This window comes from Plecotus auritus (assembly GCF_963455305.1).
Source record: "Plecotus auritus genome assembly, chromosome: 1".
Lineage (NCBI taxonomy): Eukaryota > Metazoa > Chordata > Mammalia > Chiroptera > Vespertilionidae > Plecotus > Plecotus auritus.
The window spans coordinates 188,930,324-188,944,106 of record NC_137770.1 but is presented as its reverse complement, the minus strand read 5'-3'; the positions used below and the strand labels follow the sequence as shown (position 1 = coordinate 188,944,106).

At 40.6% G+C, this 13,783-nt stretch overlaps 1 protein-coding gene across 1 annotated transcript in view; it reads left to right on the top strand.

The window, feature by feature from the left end:
* AFF1 (ALF transcription elongation factor 1) overlaps nt 1-13,783 on the top strand; it is a 194,984-nt gene that overhangs the window by 14,436 nt on the left and 166,765 nt on the right. Inside the window, exon 2 of the mRNA XM_080643431.1 lies at nt 3,714-3,787. Within this exon, the coding sequence (XP_080499557.1) occupies nt 3,750-3,787 (38 nt within the window). The 5' untranslated portion in view covers nt 3,714-3,749. The remainder of the gene's footprint in view (nt 1-3,713; nt 3,788-13,783) is intronic.

The following is a 13,783-nucleotide window of genomic DNA, read 5'->3' as shown; positions in this document are numbered from 1 at the left end:
CTTGCTCTCCCTCCGCTCCTTCACCAGCAGCAGTGTTAACATGGCTACGTCGGGAAACACGGCCGCAGCTCCTTCTTCTGAGTGGGCGCATTTATATCCGCCCATTCAGTAGAAGGAACAACCTCTCAATCTTCCAGAGGCTCCTTGTAATGCCCGCAGACGCGTCCCCGACATCACCCTGGGAATGCGTAGACACGTTATTGTGGTGATGTAGGGAGACACGCCCCTGGAGAGCACAGCATCAGAGCCTTTCTGAGGTAAGATTAAGAGCTCTACTCAAACACAATTTTTTCCTGTTCCCACATTCTGTACATCACAATGACTTGTTAATAAAACAACAAAGACTTTCAGCTTTTAGTCACTTCAACTGGTGGCCTGTCCTTTGTCACAAAACCCTGAAACAGCACCAGAAGAGGTACAACTGGAACTCATCGATCTTCAGTCTGACTTTGTCCTAAAGGAGAAATTCAGCTCTCTTGAACTAAGAGACTTTTATGCTTCACTTAATGAAGCCACTTTTCCAAACATCCGGAGGATGGCACAGAAGATACTGGTGCTGTTTGGGTCAACCTATGTTTGTGAGCAGACATTTAGCGTCATGAACATCAACAAAGCCCCTCACAGATCCAGCTTAACTGACGAACACCTCAGATCTATCCTGAGAATAGCCACAACAAAACTAACTGCAGACTTTGATGCATTAGCTAAAAAAGGAGACCAACAACACTGTTCCCACTGAAGGTGATGTTTTAAAGACCAAAAACCTTTCAACCCAGTCTACACTGCCATCTACATCTACGTCCCGGGCATAATTTGGAAGTTGCACTAAAGAAAATGTTTAATTTACTGTTTACACATTTTGTTCTTTTCTATTTGTTTTAGTTTTAAATTATTTTATTATATTTAAGTTTAATTTGAAAGGCTTTTGTACCTTTCCTTTGTTAGGCAATTTTATTTTGCCTTTGCCATCTTCAATATAAGGTATGTTATAGTGCTATGATTCCTCCATTTTTTGAAGTTTCAAATTATAATAATTAGTGTTTACATTCTTCTTGTTAAAATGTTTGAAATGAATAAAACTATTGAAATAAAAAAAAAGACCGTACCCTTTTATGTAATGATGTTTACTTTGAATTTATATTAGTTCACACAAACACTCCATCCATGCTTTAGTTCCGGCCCTCCGGTCCAGTTTAAGAACGCATTGTGGCCCTCGAGTCAAAAAGTTTGCCCACCCCTGCTCTAGAACCATTTTTTAAAAAAATACACTGTTTTGAAGAACTTGCAGGTTCACAGCACATTTGAGCCAAAGGTGCAGAGATTTCCCGTAGATCTTCCTGCTCCACACATGCACAGCTTCCCCAATAATCAGCATCTTCCACTGGAGTGTTGTATTTGCTACAACTGGTGAGCCTGCATGGACACATCATCATCACCAGTTCTAGGACCATATTTCACTATAGATCACAGTGTGCTCTTCACTTTGCTCAAATGTTACATTCTCTGACCACGCCATATAAAATTGCAGTACCTTACTTCATTTCCTCTCTGGCACTCTGTGCTTTCTCTTCATTTCCCTCTCTATAGCATCTTTTAATATTTAACATCTGTAGGCTATGTTTTTTGTTGTTGTTTTGTTTTTAACCTCCTATAGCTTTTAAACTCAGACGATGGCAAGAGTTCCCTTCCCTCTCATTCTCAGTTCCTGGCTTTGAGTAGATGCGCAGGAATGCTTGTTGGCTCAGTGAGTAAATGGTCAGACGGGGGACCCAGGGCCACTCCTTCAGGTTGGCAACCCTCAACATCCCAAACTGCCCTTTCAGTCTCTGCTGCTGTTGGGCTGCAAGCAGGTGGGGCATCTTCAAGGGGAGGGTCATGTGGGGGACTACCATCACAGACTCTTCCAAAGTATTCACATTGTTAGCAAGGTTAATGCCAAAATGAATGCCTGTTTTATTGATCACTTACTGTTTGCCAGCCCTGCATGCCAAGAGAAAGTGAGAGAGCAGCAAGGGGAGGGGAGGGAAGGGGAGAAAGGGTAGACGGGAAAGAGAGAAAATTATGGGGGCAAGGGGAGGGAGGAGGAAAGGCAGGATAGAAATAGAGAGAGGGGGAGAAAGAGAAATTAAAGTGTGTTTGAGAGAGGGAACGTGAGAGAGAATAAGGTGAGATGGGTGGTGGTGAGAATTTGGGAAACTTGCCTCGGGCCACTCTAGCTGGTTGAAGGAGAGACCAACTCCAAAACATGTTTGACCCTGAAAAACGTGATCGATACCAGAATGTGTTTAATTAGAATATTTGCAGCATCTGTTTCATTCTTTTGTGGGAGGAGAGAGGAATGACACGTGATATCTGCTCATCTGGAAACATTGTGGTCTCCAAGTCAGCAATTTCATTTCATGGAGAGCGAGATGAAAGATGAAAGGCCTTATCGGGAGTCAGAGTGGAGCTGAAGTGCTATGGTCAGTGTTTGAACTTCAGCCCGAAGTGTAGCAGTTAGCCTGTCCAACAAGCAGGCAGCTAAAATGGTTACAAGTTGCATGCAGAGTTTCCATTCGTATCAAATAGTGTGTTAAATCTGTACGACAATAATTTAGTAACATACCCTTTGCCTTAAGGATGTTTGAAAAAATAAAAACTATTTAAAGCGAGTTAGGAGAAGTGCAATAAAATTACAAACACAAGAAAGGGAAAAGGAAACAGCTGGTGATAGTGTTAACCATAGAGAGGTTGTTTCAAGAGATCCACAAGGTAGTAGGAAGGCCATCTGCCCAGGTTGGATCACACACACACATTTTCTCTCTCTCTTTCTTTCTCTCTCTCTTTCATACCCCTCCCACCTCCCCACCCACACACAATATCCATTACTGTTATGAGAGATTGCTCAAGAATTGCCTTGGGGATTAATTAAGTACCTTTTATGAGTGGAAGTAAAATCTTAAGATTGGGTTTTACTGGGGGCCCACTTTTTTATTTTATTAAGTGTTGAATTCTTACATAAAGATCAGTGTTGATTGCCTTTCTCTTGCCCTTCCTTCTCCTGATTCCAGTGAAGATGATGACACAACCTGTTATCTCAGGAAAATTACTTAAAACTAAGTTATAGTTTTCTTATCTGTAGAATGGGGCATCAGTATCTACCTTGCAAGTTTATTGCAATGTTTACATGAAATGTCATTTTAAAAAGCATTTAACACGATGCTTAGCACATAGTAGACACTGGGGAAATGTTATTTCCTTTCTTCTCATGATAAACTTGTGCATGTTTTTTTTCTTGTTGAAATGGCTTTGAGTAGCAGCCTCAAAATTAAAAGTGCATTTTTCCTTTGCTTTATGCTAGCCCAGTGGTCGGCAAACCGCGGCTCGCGAGCCACATGCGGCTCTTTGGCCCCTTGAGTGTGGCTCTTCCACAAAATACCACGGCCTGGGCTAGTCTATTTTGAAGAAGTGGCGATAGAAGAAGTTTAAGTTTAAAAAATTTGGCTCTCAAAAGAAATTTCAATCGTTGTACTGTTGATATTTGGCTCTGTTGACTAATGAGTTTGCTGACCACTGTGCTAGCCGATTTATTCATGCAACTTGGGAATTGGTAAAGAACCATTCTCTAATCCCAATGAGAACTTTGAATTCTGTCTCCAGTAAGATTTCATACAGGTCAGATGTGCCTATGAGTTTACTTACGGACTGATATTCATAAGCTCTTTCTCTTTCAGATGAATACACTTGTCATTTTCCACTGACGGGCAGCAATGGCATTCACTGAAAGAGTCAGCAGCAGCAGCAACAGGTAACCGTGAAATCTATGATTCAAAGATAAGATGATAATTAATTTTATAATCTATTTTTGAAAGAATAAATTGGCTCTTTTTCATTTTTTTGCAATTTGTGAACTCTCTGGTGCATGAAAATGTGTGGAAAATTCAGTTTTCTCTACACAAAGTCAAACCTGTTATACTTTCTTTAAATCTAGTACTTTCTGAGTCTCGGCTCATCTCTTTAACATGTGGATGTCACATTAGATCAGCATCCTAATTCATTGTTCAAGACACTGGTCCATATTGCACTGATTTGGTAAAATGTGCACATACTAGTATTCAGCATGTGCTGGAACAAACATCATGATGAGATTCACCTTATCATGAGAGCCTTGAAGGAGGAAATTCTATCATTGTTACATTTTCTGACTTTTACATTTGTTCCTCCAACTCTGCACATACAGTTAACTGTCATCTTGCATATACTACATGGCCAGTGTCGGTTGAGGGTTGCATGTTCACTTTCTGAAGCAGTTATTAAGAATAACTCATTTGAACCCTGGCCCATGTTGAATGGTTAGAGCATAGGTCAGTGTAAGGAAGGATCTCGGGTTCAATTCCCCGTCAAGGGCATGTACCTGGGTTTCAGGAATGATCCCAGCTTGGTCAACCAATCCATCTATCTCCTCACATCAGTGTCTCTCACTTTCTCCCTCTGTCTCTCTTCCTCCTCCCCTCCCTCTCTCCCTCTTTTCCCCTCCCTCTCTTCCCCATTCCTTTTCTCTCTCTCCGAAATCAACTGGATATCCTCAGGTAAGTATTAACAAAAAAAAAGAATAACTCTGCCCTGCCAGTTGGTTGAGTGTCAACCTATGAACCAGAAGGTCACGGTTCAATTCCCATGCTTGGGTTGTGGGCTCCATCCCCAGTAGGGGGCATGCAGGAGGCAGCCGATCAATGATTCTCTCATCATTGATGTTTCTCTCTCTCCCTCTCTCCCCCTCTCTCCCCGTTTCTCCCCCTCTCTCCCCCTCTCTCCCTCTCCCCCCACTCTCCCCCTCTCTCCCTCTCCCTCTCCCTCTCCCTTCCTCTCTGAAATCAATAAAAATATATTTTTAAAAAAGAATAACTCATTTGATAGCCAGGAAGAATTCTTTTTTTAAAAAAATATATTTTATTGATTTTTTACAGAGAGGAAGGGAAAGGGATAGAGAACCAGAAACATTGGTGAGAGAGAGGCATCAATCAGCTGCCTCCTGCACACTCCCTACTGGGTATGTGCCCGAAACCAAGGTACATGCCCTTGACCAGAATTGAACCTGGGACCCTTGAGTCTGCAGGCCGACGCTCTATCCACTGAGCCAAACCAGTTAGGGCAGGAAGAATTCTTAATGTCATTGATTAGTGTGTTTTTTAAAATTCTAGTGGATATTCAAAAACATATTAAAGTATGAGACACGTAAACTCAAACTTAATTCATATTTATTGAGTAATAGATGATGGTGCCTGTCCATCCTGGATCCTTTCCTGCTTCCTCCCCCTTTCTGTTCATTTAAAAAACTATCCCAGGTGGTTCTGGCACTGTTGTTAAGCAGGGCACACTCTCCTCCCCCACAGAGAGGGCATGTGACCAGGCTGCAACACTCCACTCTGCGAGAGCCTGGGGGGAGACGGTTGTCCTCTGTCTTTAGGCTTGTTCATAATGTTCGGTTCCACATAAGTTTTACATTTTTATGTAGTTAAATGTCTTGTTCTTTATGCGTTCTGGTTTTGATTGTGCTTAGGTCTTTCTTACTCCAGAACTATGAAAGTAATGTCATGTGTTCTCTGCAGAGCTTGAATGGTTTCATTTTCTGCACTTAAATCAGAATTTGTAAGCTGGTGGCCTATGGGCTAGATCTGGCCAACAGATGGGCTTTGTTCAGCCCCTCACAGTTTTCTAAAAAGGTGAAGCTGCCCATGTTTTTTACATAACAATCTAGACTTTTACCTTCTCTTAAAATACATCAGGTTTAACAACATTGTCATGCATTGCCATAAAGAAACAGACTTGAAGAGCCACTGCTCTTGTAAACAGGGCCTGAGCGTGCTAATTCAGAACTTCCCAAGTGGTATGTCATCAGTACTTCCCAGGTGTGCTAAGATGTGCCTCCTCTCAGCCTGCAGGTCAACCAGAACTCCCACCTGATTTCCTCCTGCAGACATCTGCTGTGTTGGCTTGCCCCAGCGAGATTTGGTATCAATTTAAAAAAAAAAAAAAAAGGTTGGGAAAGCACAGATGTTTTCTAGTTTCCTACAATTCCCACACAGTTGGTTTCGCACATTTAGTCAGCTGCTTAGCCCTCCTAAATTGCCTTTGACTTTATAGTATTTTGATCCATTTGTAATAAATTTTAGTGTAAAGTACGTGTTGTCAATTTCCATATTAATAAGAAAATGAAAAAGTCCAGGGGATGTTAAGGAGGCTTTTTTTTTTTTTTTTTTTTTTGTAAAAGCAAAAGTCTAGCCTGTTGTTTTAACATAATTTATTAAATCATCTATCTTTTGTCCACTGATTTAAGTGCTATGTCTAAATCCCATCACATTCTGGAGTCTGTTATACGGTTGTTCCCATTGATTGTTTCTTCTGGCACCAGTGCCATCCTATTTTGTTGTATTTTTATAGATCCTAATATTCAGGCAGTTTCTTTGTCATCACTTTTCATTTTTAGGATTTTTCATAGCTATTCTATTCACAACTGATTACATTTTTACATGTGCTCTGAAGTCCTTTGTTATTTTCGAGAAAAATTATTGTTGGCATTTTGATTAGGGTCCCTTTGAATTCATCAATTAGGGAGTGTTGAATTCTATAGACTATTAAAACTGGGCCTTCCTACAAAAGAACCTATATATCAGATTAGTTGAAAATTAAAGGGGATGAAGACATTTTAAATTTCAACTGTTAAGATTTTTGTGGAGATCTGATTTTTACAGAAATTTCTAGTAGTTGACATTGCATCCAGTATAATTTCTGGTGTCAGTGGCAAGATTAAAAAGATATTTTGCTTCCTATTGTTGCTAATTAAAGTAGGATGGGTGACTGCCCTTTGTAGTAATATTCTAGCAGTTACAGAATTGTTTATTATTATTATTTGTTACATTTATCTTTCTAGTTCCTCCTCTCCTTGAAGTGCTGCTTTTAATTTTAATACCCAGTACATGTGATAAGTGAGGGGAATCCTAAACGGAGCTCTGTTTTTAATATATACAAACATCTCACTTGTTTGAATGCTGCGTCATGGCAGGCTTTAATCTTTTAGTAGCCCAGAAGAAAACATCAGATTTATGTGGCACTGGTCCAGGACTAGCACATATTTTAAAGGAAACAGATGTGTATTGAGTGTGCAGCTCTGATCACTCAAACTACATAGGAGTTGGAGTGCAAACCCTTGCTATGCTCAGGGCTATCTGAAGTCATAAGTGTGGACAGATCATGAATGTAATGTGTAATGACAATATTTGTTTTGGTTCTTAAAAATAATTAAGGCTTCTGCTGTGATTTATCAGCATTAGACACCATCGAACCTGAGTCACTTATATTTCCCCCCACCTTCTTTCCCTTCCCCTTTCTTTTTGTTCTTTCTAAAAATTGTTTTTGGGAGTATGACAAACTGAAAAGGACAGACATTACTATACAGTTAATGCATTTGCACAAAGTGAACACGCTTGTGTAACCAACCGGTTAAGGGACACTCCAGAAGCCCGGCCTGTCCCCTCTCAGCTGTTACCTCCCTCATTATATTGTTCTGACTTGTAATACCAGGGATTTGTTTTGCTTGTTTTAGAATCTTATTTAAATACTAGAGGCCTGATGCACGAAATTCATGCAAGGGGCTCGCGGCTGCCTCTGCCGCCTCTGCTTCCTCTTCCGCCCCCCCAACCCCCCCACCACCACGGCTTTGTCCAGAAGGTCGTCTGGTCTAATTAGCATATTACACTTTTATTATTATAGATACTCATATAGTATATACTCCTTTAGGTTTTCTATTTAGTTTTGATGTTTTTTTTTCCCTATTTCATAAATTTAAATATTTTTAACATTTAAAAATCTTTATAATAATAATGTACTCTACATTAACAAACTGTATTAGTTATATGTTATATAATCACTATTAAATATTTTTTATTTTATTTTTCCATAGTATAACATGATAATGTAATTATTCTTACTCTTTCTTCCACTTCTCTCTCTTCTGCCCTTCAACTATTGGCTCTGCTTTTAGTTTAAAACTGTCCAGGTTGAGAGCACATTTTATTTTACAGTTACCTGTGCCCTTGCAAGCTTTGTCTTGAAATTGTCAATAAAAGTTTAAAAACCAACCAGCATTATTTACATTGTTTAGAACAGGAAGCAATATAATCTTTAGAGCTTCATTTCTCCGCTGTGAGTTCAAAGTCAACCCAAGTACCACTTGAAAAAGAAGATTCATATTGATCAGGACAAATGAACTCTTATCTTTTCCTGAGTAAATTGTTCAAATTCATTTTAAATTGCTTCATCTTTTTCCTGGAGTTTTTGTTGTTGTTGTTGTTGTCAAATGATCTTTCAGTATTTTCCTTTGTAGTTCTTAACTAGGCGGGCATTCCACTGCACCACTGCTGATGCCATCTATGATGCCATGAGGGTGGTGGCCATCAGCATTGCAGCTCACAGACTGGGCAGTCCCCTGTCTGTTCTGAATGGTCAGTGTCACTGTAATCCTCAGACCCTCTCAATCTCCTGTTGCTTGGGCAATGTCATCATCAACCTTCTTTGGAGACAGACCCAGGAGACCAGGCTTAGGGGTGAGGGCAGCTGTGGCACTGACTTACCACTGGTGCGCCTCCTGTATACATACAAGTTGGTGTCAAACTTCGGTGGCACGGTGGAGGTGGCTGGTGTCAACTGAAGAAAGCTGCACCTAGGCCTTCTTCGATCCAAATGCCAAAAGATTTCCTGGAGTTTTTAATTACTTTCTTTTTCTTTGTTGAAAGAGAAAACCTGCCTTCTTTCCACTAACTCATTCTCCTTCTGACCCTTCAGTACCTATTTCTTGAAATCTCTCACTTTATTCCTGGAATCCTGAAACTAAAATTACATTATAAAAAGTATTTTTTTTTTTCAATTCGTTTATATTTATTTTTCAAAAATTAACTTTTATAAAGTGTGTGCTATATTATATTCTTCTGAAGTTGTTGGGGCCAGGTAAGTGAAGCCAGAGAATAAAGCTGGGGCACTTTCTGAGAAATTTTACTTGATGATAAGGGGAAACATTATGATAAAACAAGAATGAAATAAATTTTATTTCAGGTCATGTCACCAGATTTTGGGGACATAATTTTATTGTTTTCTGCCATTAAGGGTGGGTACTTCTTATAAATGTCCTAGGACCGTGGTCGGCAAACTGCAGCTTGCGAGCCACATGCGGCTCTTTGGCCCCTTGAGTGTGGCTCTTCCACAAAATACCACGGCCTGGGCGAGCCTATTTTGAAGAAGTGGCATTAGAAGAAGTTTAAGTTTAAAAAATTTGGCTCTCAAAAGAAATTTCAATCGTTGTACTGTTGATATTTGGCTCTGTTGACTAATGAGTTTGCTGACCACTGCTGATAATGCTTTCTCAGTATTTGGGGAGACTTGAGCGACTGAATGTTGTGAGCTCCAAATCATATAATTATAGGTAGTCCTGCTAGCACCTTCCTAGGAGAGTCTGAAATAATGTTTAACTGGAACTAATTGAGGAGAGGCCTCAATTAGTAAGGAAGCTACAAGGTGTTAATCTGATTAACACCTATTATATGGACAGATTTTCCTGTGTGAGAGTAAATCAGGGGCCTCACTCCAGATGCTTGCTAGAGAGATTGATGGCTGGAGGCCACGTTTTCCTGAAGCCGTGATTGGCCTGGGCCTTGTAAATACTAATCCACACCTGAAATTGTGAAGGGGAAATAGAGGGGTTTCCTGTATTTCCCAAGAAAGTTGTTGTAGGCCTGGTTTACAAGTGCAGTGATGTTTTGTAGACAGAACTCATTGTTTCCCTTGGTGTTACGTAGTTTGAGTCACTCAGTTTGCTGGGTTTAAAACAGTTTCATTTTAGACTTCTTATCCCAGGCCTGAGGAAATTTTTTTCAGAATCAGTTACTTCCCAAGGAAACAGTTATCTTTTGGGAAGTTTAGACTAAAGTTTAGTCACTACACTATAAAAATGTTGACTGGCAAGCATGGCTCAGTGGTTGAACGTCAGCCTATGAACCAGGAGGTCACGGTTTGATTTCCGGTGAGGGCACATGCCTGGGTTGCAGGCCAATCCCCAGTAGGGGGCCTGCAGGAGACAGCCAATCAGCAATTCTCTCATCATTGATGTTTTTACCTCTCTTTCTCTCTCCCTTCCTCTCTGAAATCAATAAAAAAATATATATTTTAAAAAAAGAAATGTTGAGTAATTTTCACCAGTGAAATCCACTCGATGTATTATTACACGTGTGATCTGTTACTATGTGTGTGACCTGGAGTGTGGGACCGAAGTTGGACAGCATGTGTTTAGATCTCTGACACTTTGGTTACTTGGGCAAATCGCTCAGCTCTGAAAGCCTCATTAACATGGGAATGAAGAGAATAATGCATGTAAAGTGCTTATCACCATACCTGGTCCTCAGTAAATTATTGAAGTGCTCCACTCTGGTGATGGTGGCAGAGTGGCGGTGTCAGGGGAGTTAAGTAGCTTCCTGAATTCTGCTGCGAGGAGAAAGGCTTTGTTTGGAGGCAGTTCTGGATGGGAGTCCTTAGTGAGGCTGCTCCAGGGGTAGCATTCGTAGGAGGCAGAACGTTAGAGGCAGCAGACCCTTAAGAACAAAACGCAGAGTATGTTCATTTGCAGGGCATACAGAGACACAAGTTTTACTGTGCTCTGCTTATGTTTATTATGGGCTATGGGGTTATCTTAAGTTACAGAGTGTAAGAAAACATTGCTATATAGTATTGTCTTCTCTACAAGTAGCATAGCCTATTTTTTTTAAAACAACTTTATTGGCTATAACTCATGTGCCATTTTAAGTGTAGACTTGAATGATACTAAATTTGCTGAGTTGTGCAACGGTCTCTGCAATCCAATTTCAGAATTGCACCCGGAATAGATGCAACTGCCTATTTCCTACCTTCAGCTCTAGGCAACGTTAATCTACATAATACTTTTGCCTATTTTGAACATTTCCTGTTAATGCAATCATGTACTATATGGTTGTTTGTGACTGGCTTCTTTCACTTAGCGTAAGATTTTCCAAGATTCGTCTTTTGTTGTAGCATGTGTCAACATCTCATCCCTTTTTATTTCCAAATATTCCATTGTATAGATATTGCAATGTTGTGTCTACTATTCACCAACTGATGGACATTTGGATTGTGTCCACTTTTTGGCTGTTATGGTTTATGTGTTTTCATTCATTCACATGTTTTCATTTCTTTGGAGTAGATAGATAGGAGTGGAATTGTTTTCTTGGAAAGTAGACTTGTGTTTAGAGTCCACTTTAGATTATTCGAGGTTCACAAGTCAGTGTGCCCATGGGTCGGTTTCAAATTCATTTGCATATGGCTTTTCTCTTTGCCTCCAGCCCGGAGCTCTCTACTAATGCTGAGCGTTGGAAGAGAATTAATTAATGTGTATGTAGCACCTTCAATAAAACGGGTACTAGTCCAGGCAGCTGGCATTCTGTCAGGTTAGGTGACACTTTGGTCCGTGGTGGTGGGTTGGAAGCACAGTGAGTTGAATTGTTAAGAGCACACCATCTTTGCAGAAGCACTAAATTTATACTATGATTGGGGAAGAATTTTTCTTCTTTCTGGAAGGCTTCCATGGAAAATCTTTTCCTTCTGAGCTGTTGCAGTCGGCCTTGTTTGGAGTCTGTGGAACGGGGATGGGAAAGAGAGAATTTCAGTTCCCGTTTCCTCTGTGTTTTTTTTTCCTCAGAAGCGTGGAGGGCATTATTTCAGAATCCGAGTTTCATTTTCTGTACCTTATGATAACCCTGAAAAGGGGTCAGATTAGATGGTCATCGGTTTGGTTTCCCTGTGCTGGAGGAAGCAAAAGCCTGGCCAAGTTCATAGCTGAATGAGTCAAGCAGATGGGAGGGAATCCTGGGGCAATGAGTTTGCTTTGCCTGGGAAGATATGTAACTGCTACACTGACATGTGAGGCATTGTGCAGTTTCATCTCTGCTTTTGACCAACAGGTTCTGATGCTTTCCTCGGATGATGCCTTCTTCATAACCTGCAGTGCAGACTGCCTTCATCTCTGTTGCTTTAAATTGATTGTAGAGCAGTCGCTGTTGGATTGTACATGTTCACGTAGATAAGATGTTAGTAGACATAGTGAGGTGAATAGGTCTTACTAATGCTATTGAAAGCATGAGGTGGTCCAAAAACTTGTTAAGGAGAATGTAAGGTTCGAGGCGCAGGAAACGGGAGTCGGAGACCAAGGCATGTTAAAAGAGAAAGTTTATTCCGCACTAACGAGCGAGATAGAAAAACCAGGATTAGAGGAGAAGGAGGAGGAGAAGGACCCGCCAGGCTGTCTCACAGACTGGGAGAGCAGCAACACGTGCAGAGGTGAACACGCCTTTTGAGGGGAGGGACAGGAAGGGGTGGGGCCCAGGGAGGAACGGGAAGGGGTGGGACCCAGGGCACTCGACATGCGCTGATTGGTGGTTGAATGTCTCGGGGATGTCCAGACGCAGGTTATGTCATACTCCGCCCACCAGTTGGGGGAAGGGAGGATCTATCAGAGAAGAGTGAGTCTAAAGGGAGAGAGAGAACAAGAGAGAAATCTTGTGTATTGTAGCAACAATATAGAATTAATTAATATTGGCCCTGATTGGCCATGATAGCCTAATTTGCTACAGACTTAATCATAATTCTTGCCTACCTCACTTTTTTTTTCTTCTTCACTTTCAAAGAAAATTTATTTTATCATAGAAATAGTCAGACTTCAGTAGAAGTAGAAAGAATATTTCATTAACTTTCAAGTACCCTTTCCCAAGATTTAACATTTCTCAGTATCTTGCCACGCTTTAAAAAAAAAATCTATTCTTTTTCTCATTTTTCTTTGCTGAAATAGTTTAAAGCAAACCCCAGATATCTATTTTTCACTTACGTGCATCTCCAAAAAAATGTGGATATTTTCCTACATAACTGCACACCAGTATCAGACCTAATAAAATTAACATTTTGAATTCACCTAATAACTAGCTCATATCCTAATTGTTCAGATTGTTTTAAAGTGTCTATTAAAGTTGTTTAATCCTGGTTCAAGCAAAACAAAAAAGTACAAACATTCCATTAGGTTTTGTCTCTTGAGTCTTAATCTAGAGCATTCACCCTGTTTTTTTTAGGGGGGTTGACTGGTTGAAAAATCCGATTTGAACGTATATATCACTTTGTGGATTTGTCTGTTTGCTTCCTCTTAATATGTTTAACTTGTTCTAATATGTCAGTGGTTCTCAACCAGGATTTTTTTTTTTTTCCCCAGCAAAGAAAGTAAGGGTTTATTTTCAGGAAGTGTTCCATGTCCAGGGACAGGTTAGCTAATGCTCAAAAACCTGGCTCCCAGATGGTTTATACAGGGGAAAAATCATTATCGTGGAGTTAGGGTTGTAATCTGGGTCCCAGTCTCTACTGATTGGTCGGAGCTAGGATAGGGGGTAGTTGATCAGTGGATTCAACCAGGAATAATTGTATCCTGCAGAGTTGGCGGGGTGGTGGCTTTTGGGAATGTCTGGAGAGGTTTTTTGTTGCCCTAATCCAGTGGACGTGGGATCAGTGATGCTGCTAAACATCCTGCAACACACAGGAAGGCCCGCCACAAAGGATTCTCTGGCTCCAAATGTCAGTAGCGCTGAGGTTGAGAATCTCCCAGCTGTTTCCTGGAGAATAGATGTTAGCTCTAAAGCTCAGTTAGATTCAAGGTAAGTCTTTTTGCCAAAGATGGTTGAATAGTCCAGCAGTGCTGGTGGTGTTC